Source organism: Danio rerio, chromosome 16, assembly GCF_049306965.1.
Source record: "Danio rerio strain Tuebingen ecotype United States chromosome 16, GRCz12tu, whole genome shotgun sequence".
Lineage (NCBI taxonomy): Eukaryota > Metazoa > Chordata > Actinopteri > Cypriniformes > Danionidae > Danio > Danio rerio.
Window position 1 is genome coordinate 15,506,873 of NC_133191.1, and position 12,476 is coordinate 15,519,348.

Genomic DNA, 12,476 nt, shown 5'->3' on the forward strand with positions numbered 1-12,476 from the left:
CCAGCTTGACTGATTCAGTAAAGTATTTCAATTGGAATTGTGTATATGTAAACGAGAATGTAGTGTGATGGCTTCTGAGAACAAAACATGTTGGGTTCCAAAAAAGACTAACCGTAAATCCTCACTCCACTCTTAATAATTCAGACCCCCTAGTTTTTTCATATTTTTTTTGCAATCTTTTGCAATAACAATGACTGATTTTTGTGGTTGTAATTCACAGAAATTTGTGGTATATATGAGTATATATATATATATATATATATATATATATATATATATATATATATATATATATATATATATATATATATATTGTGAGCATATATAAATATATATATATATATATATATATATATATATATATATATATATATATATATATACACACACACACACACACACACACATATATATATATACACACACATACACAAATATTATCTTCATAACAATAATCATAAAAATACATTTGGTCTCTTGTCAAGACAAGATCTAAAACAGATCAAAAACGGTAGGGATTAAGGCAAAGGAATATAACTCAGATTTTTACCCACAATCTTACTTCTTTTTTTCAGATTTTACTCCCCGGAGCATCTGACATCATGTACCTCACTCAGGACACACGTTAGGGATTCCCCTACCGTAATACACCTAAAACAAATTGCTGTAAGAATTAGCAATGGTACGGAAGCGTTTTCTCTTGTCAATGGCAGGGAAAGTGTTAAATGGAATGATTTATCGATTTGATGCACATCATAATAGCAGCCATACATGTAAAGCACAAATAATGTCCTTCACTTCGGTCACATCCAGCGGCCATCATCCTTGAAGCAATCTTCATCAGTGTACGCTGCATTCTCCGTTTGTTCCATTGCTCCCTTTTGTTAGATGTTTGCTTTCACTTTATTTTGCTGTCTGAATTACATCAAACGCACAAAATGCCTAGTTCACGCCATGTTATTTACTCGATTTGTGCCACAGGTTATCTAATTTAATCTAGGTTATCTTTGCAATGACTTCACATATAAATCACTTGCAGTTAACGCCTCATCTGCTTACTTATCAGGTAATAAGTAGAATTAGATTATATGGTTTGGAATTGGATGTTTTATGAGATTATTAAATTTTATTGAATTTCTTCGCAATTTTTTTTGCATTTTAATTAAGAATTTAGCAGGATCACAAAAAATACATCTTATTGTGGATTTTGCGTTGGATTCAGTAATCGCAAAATCACGAAAATCTAGGGGGTCTGATGATTACTCCAATGTACACCTCAGTTTGAAAACCCGTGCTATAGACTGCCCTTGGTGAAACAATTATCACAGAAAGCAGTATAGACAAAACACTGTGACTGTTTTCAGGCTGTTTAACTTTTATGTGCATTAAACTAGTCTTTTTAATCCACATTAGCTGCCAGACAGATGCAGTTAGTCAGGGCAGCTGTCACACAGATGGCCGTTTCCCTCCCAACGTTATAAAGGAGTTAATATTGTAAGTGCCGTATTGGACTCTAAAGCAATACTTCCAGTATATATTTTTAGCTCCAATCACAAGTTAGTGTTCATCATATAGTTGAATTCTTTCTTAGAAAATCAATGTGAAATTGTGTTTCACTAGAATTACGATTTCTCTGAAAAATACATTGTTTGTCATTTACTGAAATGTGATTAAAATCATTCAGAGGTCTGCTTTGCTACATCGCCTTCGTTCAGTCTTGCAAGTCACAGTTTCCCAGGTTTGTTGGAATAATCAGTCTATAACAGTTCAATCTCAGGCTACCAATCCTAATCGTGCAATCTTAGCGGAGAGGAAGGAGTGGAGGATAAAAACAATAGGCTTGGGACAGGAGTGCAGGTCCAGTTGCTGTGAATAGAAAAAAAATGACAGAATTAAAAAATGAAGGGAAGTTCCTGATGTGACAAACACATGTTGAGAACAACAGTCATGATTTGAACAGGTCTCCTCAGGAACTTCCAGAGATGGACCATCCATTAGTACAGACATACATCATTTTCTGTTGCAAACAATTACATATAAGGAAGGGTGATCTCTAATAGGTGGCCTAAAATCTTTTTTATCACATTTGACTCTGACAATCAAAGTTTTGCAGTACACTTTCTTTTCCTTTTACACAATTTAACAACCATTGCCTAAAGTAGATTAATATAGATAACAATATTACTGTTGTTTATAATGCAAATAATCTTCAGGTTCAGCAAGGATGCACTAAGGGCCAGTTTCCACTGAGTGGTGGTGTACAGTTCAGTTTAGTATGCTTTTATGGCTGTTTTCATTGTCAAAAGGTACCTAAAAGTGAACCGTACCATACCACTTTTTGGGTACCCTTTACCTAGCACAACAAAATGGTACCAAAAAGCAGAACAAGACACGCAACTAAACGCTATTGGTTTACAGAGATGCGTCACTTGTTTGTGCAACAAGCCAGAATGAAAACAAAGAAACAGCCATGTTTTAAATACACAGCCGAGACATTACACTGTAATAATATATACATGTAATAACAAGCCATGGTCAACCTGAGCTTAAACAAACCTTGTTGTTATCTTGACGAATAGCCAAAAAACCAAGAAGAGCAGAATGTACTATTGTGCCCCGTAGTTGTTTACAAGGTCGTCTAAAGCACAAGCGGTTTCATTTTCTCATTTGTACTTATGGCGTGTCTATTTTTGAACCAAAATAAGGACTAAATGTTTGTTATGCGTAGTTTTTCTGTAATTGCTAACATATCGGAGACTGTAAGGTGCTGTATGTGTTCATATACGGTGCATTTCTGTACTTATTTTTTATAATTGCAGATGTTACAGTAGGCTAATTCCTTCAAGTTAGACTTGTATCCTAGCTTATATCATTGATCAGCAGTTATAATCAAATCAGGTTCATGAGAATTTTAGTAATGAACATTTATGCACAAGTTTTTGTGTATAAAGTATTTGTTTTGTGAAAAGTGCTTCTCATATGATATATGAACGACCAGTACTGCTTTACTTTGACATTTCCTATAGTGAGAATGACGTCGAACGGAAACTTTTTGTTGCACACCATGCTCACCAAAAGAGTATGGTACCCTTTTGGCAGTAGAAACGCAAGCCTAATAAAGGTGACCCATACCGTACTGAACCAATCAGTGAAAACGGGTCATAAAATTGATATAAATTTCCACATTAAGGGAATAAATTACACGTTACACAACATGACTGGTCAGAAATTTAGTTTTAATAGGCTAATATTGTTCTTAAGAAAACAAACACCACTATAAGTGGGCACATTTTTTGTATTACTTAATGGTTAAAAGCAAAACAATTATTTAGTTTTGAATACAATATTTTATATCTAACTTGTATGCTTGTAAACAATGTATTCTTGCTGAATAATGTATTGATTTTAATGTATTCATTCAATTAATTCTGAGCAGAAATGTTTATGTAAATGTATATTTCAATTAGCATGAAAAGTGCCAGACTACGCATCCATAAACATTAACTAATTATTCAAATAACATCATTTCTTTTGAACAAAATTTGGTAACATTTTATTTTGATGGTCCATTAGAGTATTAGTAGACTGTCTGCTTAATATCTGTTGATACTGCTCCTTCAGCAGACATTTAACTGACCATCAGAAACTTTGCAAGCACATGTCAACTTACACTAACCCTAACCTAAACCAAACAGTGTACTTAGAATCTAATGAGAATTAGTTGGCATGTATATAAAATGTAACTTAAATTCAGTGAACATCAAAATAAAGTGACCCAAAATTCAGTAAGCAGCTTGTTTTTTTGTTTTGTTTTTTATCTAACATTAAATATAATAAAATCCCCTCATGACGGCATCTAAGGAGATTAGAGACCTCAAATGGTTACTTACAATTTCACCCTCGTTCCCGCCGAAATCCAGGTAGAGGATCCGTACACCATCATCCGCAGACATCCTGAGCCTTTCAAACGGGTAGCTGAAGAGCGGCTCAGCTCTAGAACATTCCTCTCCTTCGGCCACCACTGAGAAACCTCGCTCATAGTGAATGACCAACCGACAGTCCTGACCCTGATACATGCAGCCTTAACACACAGAAAAATACAGAAGATACATCACAATAATAATCGGACTCTGTCATCTGTCAACCGCAAAGATTCGACTTGTAAAACTTGAGGGTTAAAAAAAAAGTATGAAGTTCATATAATTGAAAAATTAATTAATTAATTCATTTTCTTTTAGCTTAGTCCCTTTATTAATCTGGGGTCGCCAGATTGAGGCGATTGTGCTACAGTACGCACTGCACCACCGTGACACTCAATATTAATACAATTTCATATTATCTTAAAAATAAAAAATAAATCGGCTGCACGGTGGTGCAGTGGGTAGCACGTTTGCCTCACAGCAAGAAGGTCACTGATTCAAGACTTGGCTGGGTCAGTTGGCATTTCTGTGTAAAGTTTGCATGTTCTCCTCGTGTTTGCGTGAGTTTCCTCCAGGTGCTCCGGTTTCCCCTACAGTGGGAACATGCGGTACAGGTGAATTAGGTAAGCTAAATTGTCCATAGTGTATATGTGTGAATGAGTGTGTATGTATGTTTACCAGAGATGGGTTGCAGCTGGAAAGGTACCTGCTGCGTAAAAACATATGCTGTATAAATTGGATAAATAGGTTCATTCCGCTGTGCCGACCACCGATTAATTAAGGGACTAAGCCAAAACGAAAATGAATAAATGAATTAATTAATTATATATATAGATATATATAAATCACAGTAATAAAAAAGCACATTATTATTATTTGTTTATAATAAACAAAGAAAATGTCCTAAATTAAAGCCTACTAATGCATATTTTCAACATAAATGATGCTGACATTTAATTTTTAATGGGTTTTAATAGAAACATTATCATCCTTAATGTTAAGTCACTTATTTTATTATTAATTTATTCACTTTTATTTGTATTTATTAAGTTATTATTTTCTATATTTTATTTTTTATGTCTTTATAGAATGCAGAATTGTCAAAGCAACTTCACAGAAATGAATATTTAATAAACACAGGTATGAATTTTCATTATAGTGTTTTTATTTGTTTTTTTTTTTTGCATAAAGAAGAAGAAAAAAATGCTGGTTTGCTAAAACTCAGATCAATTAAAAATGAATGTCATTGTAGGATGCTATTCTCTGTAGAGCAGCGCTACAAATGCCTGCAAAGCAAGCCAGAGTGTATTTATTTTTGCATTATTATTTGAATTTTGATAATCTGTTAAATACATTGCATCTACATGTCAACTAATTCTCATTAGATTATAAGTAGACTGTTAGGTTGGAGTTAGTGTAAATTGACGTACTTGCAGATTTACTTGTAGTCAGTTAAATGTGTTGAAGAAGTAGTATCAACATATATTAAGCAGACAGTCTACTAATACTCAACTGGACCATCAAAATAATGTAACCTATTGTTTATTATCATCACTTCATTAAAATGCTCAAAATATATAGCTAATAAAAGACAAAGACAAAAAAGAAATTTAAAAAAAGTGTCGAGACTACCTCAACTTTGTAAATGATCCATTCAGATGCTATTTAATGATATGGTGCAGTTTAAAAAGATAATAAAAATCAAATCAATAAGATTATCAGTATGAGTGATCTGAACTGCCTTTCTAGTTGGTTCAGTTCATGCTAAATTCTATAAGAAGAGGAATAAAAATGTACGAATCTTCCATCTGTGAGATAAATGTCCTTTGATTGGCCAGATAATTGCTACATTATTCATCACCCATAATCTCCGCTCAATACCTGCCTCGCTCCCATCAAATACATTGCAGGACTCCATGTATCTAGTATCAGTCCTCCAATTAATTCAATCACAGCTCCTCAGGACGTGTGGAAAACCACTGTTAGCATGTCTATTGTGTGTGTGCCAGTGATCCACTTCTGCAGTTCCCTCCGTTTGCCCCAATAAAGCCTCTCTGATTCACTCTTTGCACTGGTAATTGCGAGTCTAGTGTGTTCTTTTCACATAGCGAATCCCCTCTGCTTTATCCAAGGTACAGTCCATTACCCTGATTAGATCATCACTGCAATAAAAAAAAAAAAAAAAAACATCTTCTGCAGCATTTTAACCATTAAATCTGAAAAACTCTAACTTTAAATCCTCACACACCTATTAATGAGTGGCTCTGGGCGAGGAGCTCGTAAAAAGGGGAGATTTGGATACACTGCTGACAATACTGTAACCTTATCCAGAAAGATCTTCAGGACAGAGGGATCTTTCCCACCAGACAGGCTTTCAGGCAGTCCCAAACCACCTGCACTTCACTTCTGAAAGGATTAGCTGAGGAATTTACAATATAGCTTTACAAAATATCCAGTACGTTCCACAGTTTAGTTCATGCCAGACTTCCTAGTTGTTTGCGATTTCGCGATAGCTGAACGCAAAATCAACAAAAAAGTCAATTTTTTTGCAATCCAGCAAAACTCTTAATTGTAGTGCTAAATAATCGCTAAAAATTTAAATAATCTCATAAAACATCAAATAGTTTCTTGGGGGTTCCAGTCTGTGCAGTAAGCTGACACGGATGAAAGGTAAGTGATTTACATGTGAAGCCAAAGCAAAGATGGTATTAGAAATCCTGTGGTACGAATTGGGCGTTTTGTGCGTTTGATGTGCTTTAGACTGCAAAAGAAAGTGTGAGCAAACATCTAAGAAATGGAGCAATGAAACAAACAGATGGGCGTGATTGAAGGACATTATTTGTACTTTACATGTATGGCTGTTATTATGATGTGCGTCAAATCGATAAATGATTTTGTTGAACTCTTGAATGAACTCTTTCCCTGCAGTTACCAAAGAGAAAACGATTCCCTGTCATTGACGAGTTTTATATTTTTATATTCTATATAATTTTTAAATATATATTAGAGCTGTATAAGAGGGCTAATAATTCTGACTTCAACTGTATACATACAGTTATTTTCCACCCTGCCAAGGAAAGAGAAATAAATACAATAGAATAAAAATATGAAACAAACTGTGCTTTAAGCATCTTCACTGTAAGAAAAACACTTTAGCTACAAAAGTCCTTCAGTCAAAAGCACTGAGGGATTTTCTCGTTTTGTTGTTTGATTAATAATCATAAAAACAGGCGGCAGCAGGAACTTCGCTTTCACTTTGATGGTTTCTCTTTCACGTCTTTTGAGTCTCAACTCGAATGTTTATTACACAAATGAGGGCTAAATATGAATAATCACTAAACACCGCGTTTTGACACCTATTTGACCATTAAAGCGCTAACATTAAGTTGACTTGAGATGTGTGCGCTGACTGCGCTCTGCTCGTCTCAGTGTGAGAATGAGACCGAATGCTGACCGATTGCTGGTCTTTCGCGCTGCTAAGTTAATAATCGTTTATTTCAATTAATGGTTTTTCATAATCATTAGAAGCTAAAATCGAAAACAAAATTGGACTTTTGATCAATTGCAGAGCCCTAGTCCTAAAGCCCCAGTATAGTGAAGGGGACTCTATACTGCTTAGTGAGGGCCATCTTTCTGATGAGACATTAAACCAAGGCCCTGACTCTCTGTGATCATTTAAAATCCCAGGATGTCCTTTGGGAAAGAGCAGGGTTTAACACCGGCCTCCTGGCCAAATTGCCCACTGGCCTCTCTCCATCATGGCCTCCTAACCATCCCCATATCATAATTGACTTCATCACTCTGTCTCTTCTCCATTAATCAGCTGGTGTGTGGTATGGAGCAATATGGCTGCCGTCACGTCACCCAGGTGGATGCTGCACACTGATAGTGGATGAATAGATTCCCCTCAAAAATGTGTAAAGCAATTTGAGTATGAAGAAAAGCACTATATAGAAGTAAGGAATTATTAAACCAACTATTTACTTTCAGTTGCTAAAAAGCTGAATTTTCATCACTTATAATGAATAAAGCCGTTGTGTCACTACAATGTTTCAATTCTGTGCACAAATGGCAAAACGATTTAAGGACGTTTAGAATTTTTTTTTTTTTTTTTTTTGGCCAGTAAATTGTTACTTTATTTTCGAGTATAGAAAAGGCTTATCTGGTGTGCCATAGTTCATGCTGTCATAGAAAAAGGAGTTGTCTGTGCCATTATCACAATAGAAAATCTGCTTTTTTTATACATGATTTTTTTTTTTCTAATGCTGTTGTTGAAGAGATTTGAACAATTGTTTATTTTTATCATTTAGAGTCATGCATTAAATATTATGTGTTAGGCTTTATAAGGTTAAGGGTAAAAAAATATCTTGTTGTTTCTTTCAGTGTTCCCTTTATAACATACAGAGAACAATAGTTCTTGAGGTCAAAAAAGTCATGAAGATGTTTATATTTGAAGAGTTCAGATGCAAAAACCTCTAAATGCTTTTTGAAATGTTGTTCTAAAATGAGCTTTTTTTCAGCCTCCAATGTTTATGTTCACTTGTTTCACTTTAAAGGCAATGAAAATAACTTTTTCATCACAATCAAAGTAAAATAGCTGAGCCTACACACAGAAGTCAGAGAAAAATGCTAATTTCAGAAAAATATCAAAAGGCATATAGAGCCTTTTGCATATAAACTTTTCATTTTCACAGTAAAACAACATAAGATATGATAAAATATAGCTGTTTTAGCTGTCAGTTTTGGTTGCAGTAATCAGAAAGTTTGTTAAATGAGTGGTATAATTTTAAAAAACAAATAAATATTGATGATATTCCATGACTTAAAAAAAAAAATCATTTAATTTAAATGTCTGTAATAAACCGTTTTGAGGGATGTAAACAATAACAATGGTCCTAACGTATTTCCCGTTTTACATTTTTATTTACATAGCTTCTGAAAATCCAAAAAGACACATATTGATAAATAATGTTATGATAGCTGATATAATAATGTTATATAATGTTATATAAGTTATATAGGTAGAGCCAGCCAGAATCTGCAGACGATTTCTGCAGAGAATTTAGTAAAAAAAATCTGCGGATTTAAGATTTTAGGAGTATCAGAACCAAAAACAAAATAATTATTTTAAACTTTTATTTATTGTTTACAATTCAAATCCTATTAGATCAATTTATTTGGTACATAAAGCAAGTCTCTTATATATGTACTAAAAGACAGAAATTATTACTATTGTTGTTGTGATTGCCAGTGGTGATGTCTCCGCTGGCAATTACTTCCTGTAGTTTGTTGCAATCGCCTGCGGGGTTTTCTATATTGGAGATTACTGCTGAACGAACTACAACTCCCAGAACTCATTGCGCTCATCAACTCGTACAGCAGCTGACAATAATCTGGACTCTCACACACAACGGCTGCTCATCTACACAGATTATAAGTACTATAAATACACCTAACCTTCCTTCACACATTGCCGAGTCTTGTTTCACTACAGAACAATACAAAGTGGTTTCCCTGGTTTGTTTTCCTGTGTATTTGATCCTAGCCTTGTTCCTTATTCTGATTCACTGCTGCCTAGTCTGATGTCTCGTCTGTATACTAACAACGTCTTTTGGATTTTCATTGTGATACTGTTTTGCTCCTGTCTATGACCCTTGCCTGTACGACCTCAATTCTAATAAACTGCATTTGGATCCACAAGTCTGTTCTCAGTGTCTGCTGCATTACACCTGTATTGTAAATAAATCATATTAGCATTTTTTTATATTACTATTATTATGTTGCAATAATATAAGTGAGGGCCTAGTTTTAGGATTGATTTGCCTCTTATTACAGTTATGAAAAAGTTTGACAACAAGCAGGAAAATGTTAATGCTCCAATTACATCCCCATATTGAAATGGTCCATAGACCTTTTAAAATTCCAAGATGTTCCATAAATTTCATGACCAATAGTAACCTATTTTTTTCAAAATGAGGCAGGGAGGGCAACTTGCTGCAGAGCTTTTTTGAGTTGACTCAACTTACAACAAATCAACTTAAAGTTCTGCAGCAGTTTGCATACAACTTTTTTTTGCAGTGTAGAACCAGTCAATTTTAGGGTAAAATCCCTTTTTTAAATATTTAATGGTCATACTAACATCTGACAAAATCATCAATATGAAACAGTTGTTGGACATTGACAAAAAACAAAAACAAAAAAAACAAAGCTACCACACAAAAATTTTTGTTTATTCAATAAAAACAAGTGTTTACTTTTTTACGTCCTAAAATGCCAACTGTCAGAATTCTAACATTATAAACCTCCCCACAGTACTGCAGACTGATTGGGAAAGTGCTTGTGCCTTTAATGTTTAAAACAATAGGAACAAAATGTAACAAAAGGTTTCTATTTTACGCAGTGCAGCTGAATAACTATAAGCACCAAGCTCTAAAGAGATTTCAACATGCATTAGCATATTTCAATACATATGCGCAAGTATAGGCTTATAATTATAATTCAGTACTTACAATGAACAGAAAAGTGGTGTGCAGCTTGGGAAATCAAACTTCTGATTTTGAGCTGTGAAATTGCACATTAATTCAATGACATCATAGCGTAAATGTATACTGGACTTAATTGGCTGGTGTTTTCTAGGGCTGCACAATATATTGTAAAAGTACTGTTATCGCATATATTACTATCTGCAATTTACATATCACAGACATCACGTGTGATAAATTACATCTATTTCATGCATTGGTTGTTTATCGAAATTTGATCAATTAGAAGGGGCTACAATTATCCCCACCTCGCCAGTAGTTGCTGTTCTGCTACTGGCTGGAGCAGGACAAAGCAGAACCCAAATTTGAAATAAATACGTATAAAGGAAACAGACGATCAGAGTCGAATATCTGTTGTGGCTTTCATTCAGTGTTTTGTTCATTCAGTTAAGTTTGAATGTTTGCCCCTTGACAGTTTTTTTTTTTGTGTCTCAATTAGAATTAATTAGATGTGAAAAATACATTTGATCTGTTTATTTTGATATTATTACATCATCGGTGTCAAATTCAGTTCCTGAAGGGCCGCAGCCCTACAGTTTAATTCCAACCCTGCTTCAACACACTTCTCTGTTGGTTTCAAACAAGCCTGAAGAGCTTAATTAGTAAGATCAGGTGTGTTTAATAGGAGTCGGAACTAAACTCTGCAGAGCTGCGGCACACCAGGAACTGATTTTGACACCCCTGCATTACATAAATAAATTGTTCAAATTATAGCTAATAAAAATGAAAAAAATTTTCTGGTGCAATACTCAACAACATTGCATATTTTTTTTTCCAGTATCGTGCAGCCCTATTGATTTACTTTAAGTCTACTAGTAAGATTGTAAATGCACCTAAATTAGTCCCACACTGAAGATGTTATTCTCTTATTAGTGCACTGCTTGATGATACTTAAGTAAGACGAAGCATTTTTAGTTAATTTTTTTTTTGCTGAAGCCACCTCTTTAGAACCACTCCTGGATTGTCAGTCTAATGCATTGAAAACATCCAAAATGTCTATTACATGAGTACATATATTTTTTTAAAATCCTTTTTCTGAAATTGTACCATCACTTTAGTACAAACTTGTATTGTGAAACAAACCACAGACATCACTTTAATTCAAATTTGTATTCTGAAGGTTTTTACAGAGAGATACTGTACATTTGTACTGTACATAATTTACCTGATTTTATAATACAACATGTCCTAGCTTGTGACGTGACACTGCAACATGGTAAAAAATGTTTCCCATTTTGTACTAACCACTCGCGACGGCAAACTTTCTATTTTAGAAATGTCTTCGTTTTCTGCTTCTGTATGTAATGTCTGAAACAACAACAAAAAAAGACTACAACCTCTGTAGTGATTATATCTGTAGTGCTGATTATATGCTATATTACGTGTTTAATGCTACTAACGAATGGCATTTTACATGGCATTTATAGCCAAACTGAAAGCGGCAGGAGATCGTTTACCTCAGATCTTGATTAAAAAAAATAACTATCAAACAGCAGTTTGCTTGTTGTCATTCAGTGCAAACCAACATCAGTCACAGCAAGTACTTTAATGTTAAAGATGTTTAATATATAATTCATTCATTCATTTTCTTTTCGGCTTAATCCCTTTATTAAGCTGGGGTAGACACAGTGGAATGAACTACCAACTTATCCAGCATATGTTTTAGGGAAACCTACGGAGACCCAGAAGGGATGCGATGTGGTGAAAAAAAATTGGTGGAAAAGTACAGAAGCTGATCTAGGAACAGTTTATCATACAGAGTGCATCCGTATACATGCATTTATTGATTCAGCGGTTGCATATGAAGGGCGATGATTGACACAGCTTTAATGGAAAGAAAGGGAATGCAGACATTTTATATTCATTTCAATGTGCTTTCAAGATTAAAATACACGGGATATATGGGAAAATGATTGGATGATAGAGGGAAAGAATGGCAAAATACAGGAGAATTCCGGCAAAAATGAGAGGGTTGACATGTATAAAGTGAACAGGAAGTGTTTGTGGAAAAATA

The 12,476-nt window shown here is 34.3% G+C and overlaps 1 protein-coding gene across 2 annotated transcripts in view; it reads right to left on the reverse strand.

The window, feature by feature from the left end:
• Window positions 1–1,357: 1,357 nt before the first annotated feature.
• sntb1 (syntrophin, basic 1) overlaps window positions 1,358–12,476 on the reverse strand; it is an 87,848-nt gene continuing 76,729 nt past the window's right edge. The window contains 2 exon segments of one of the 2 annotated variants that reach the window (NM_001002175.1): window positions 1,358–1,866; window positions 3,891–4,081. In NM_001002175.1, the coding sequence (NP_001002175.1) occupies window positions 1,774–1,866; window positions 3,891–4,081 (284 nt within the window). In that variant the 3' untranslated portion in view covers window positions 1,358–1,773. 2 annotated transcript variants of the gene reach the window in all.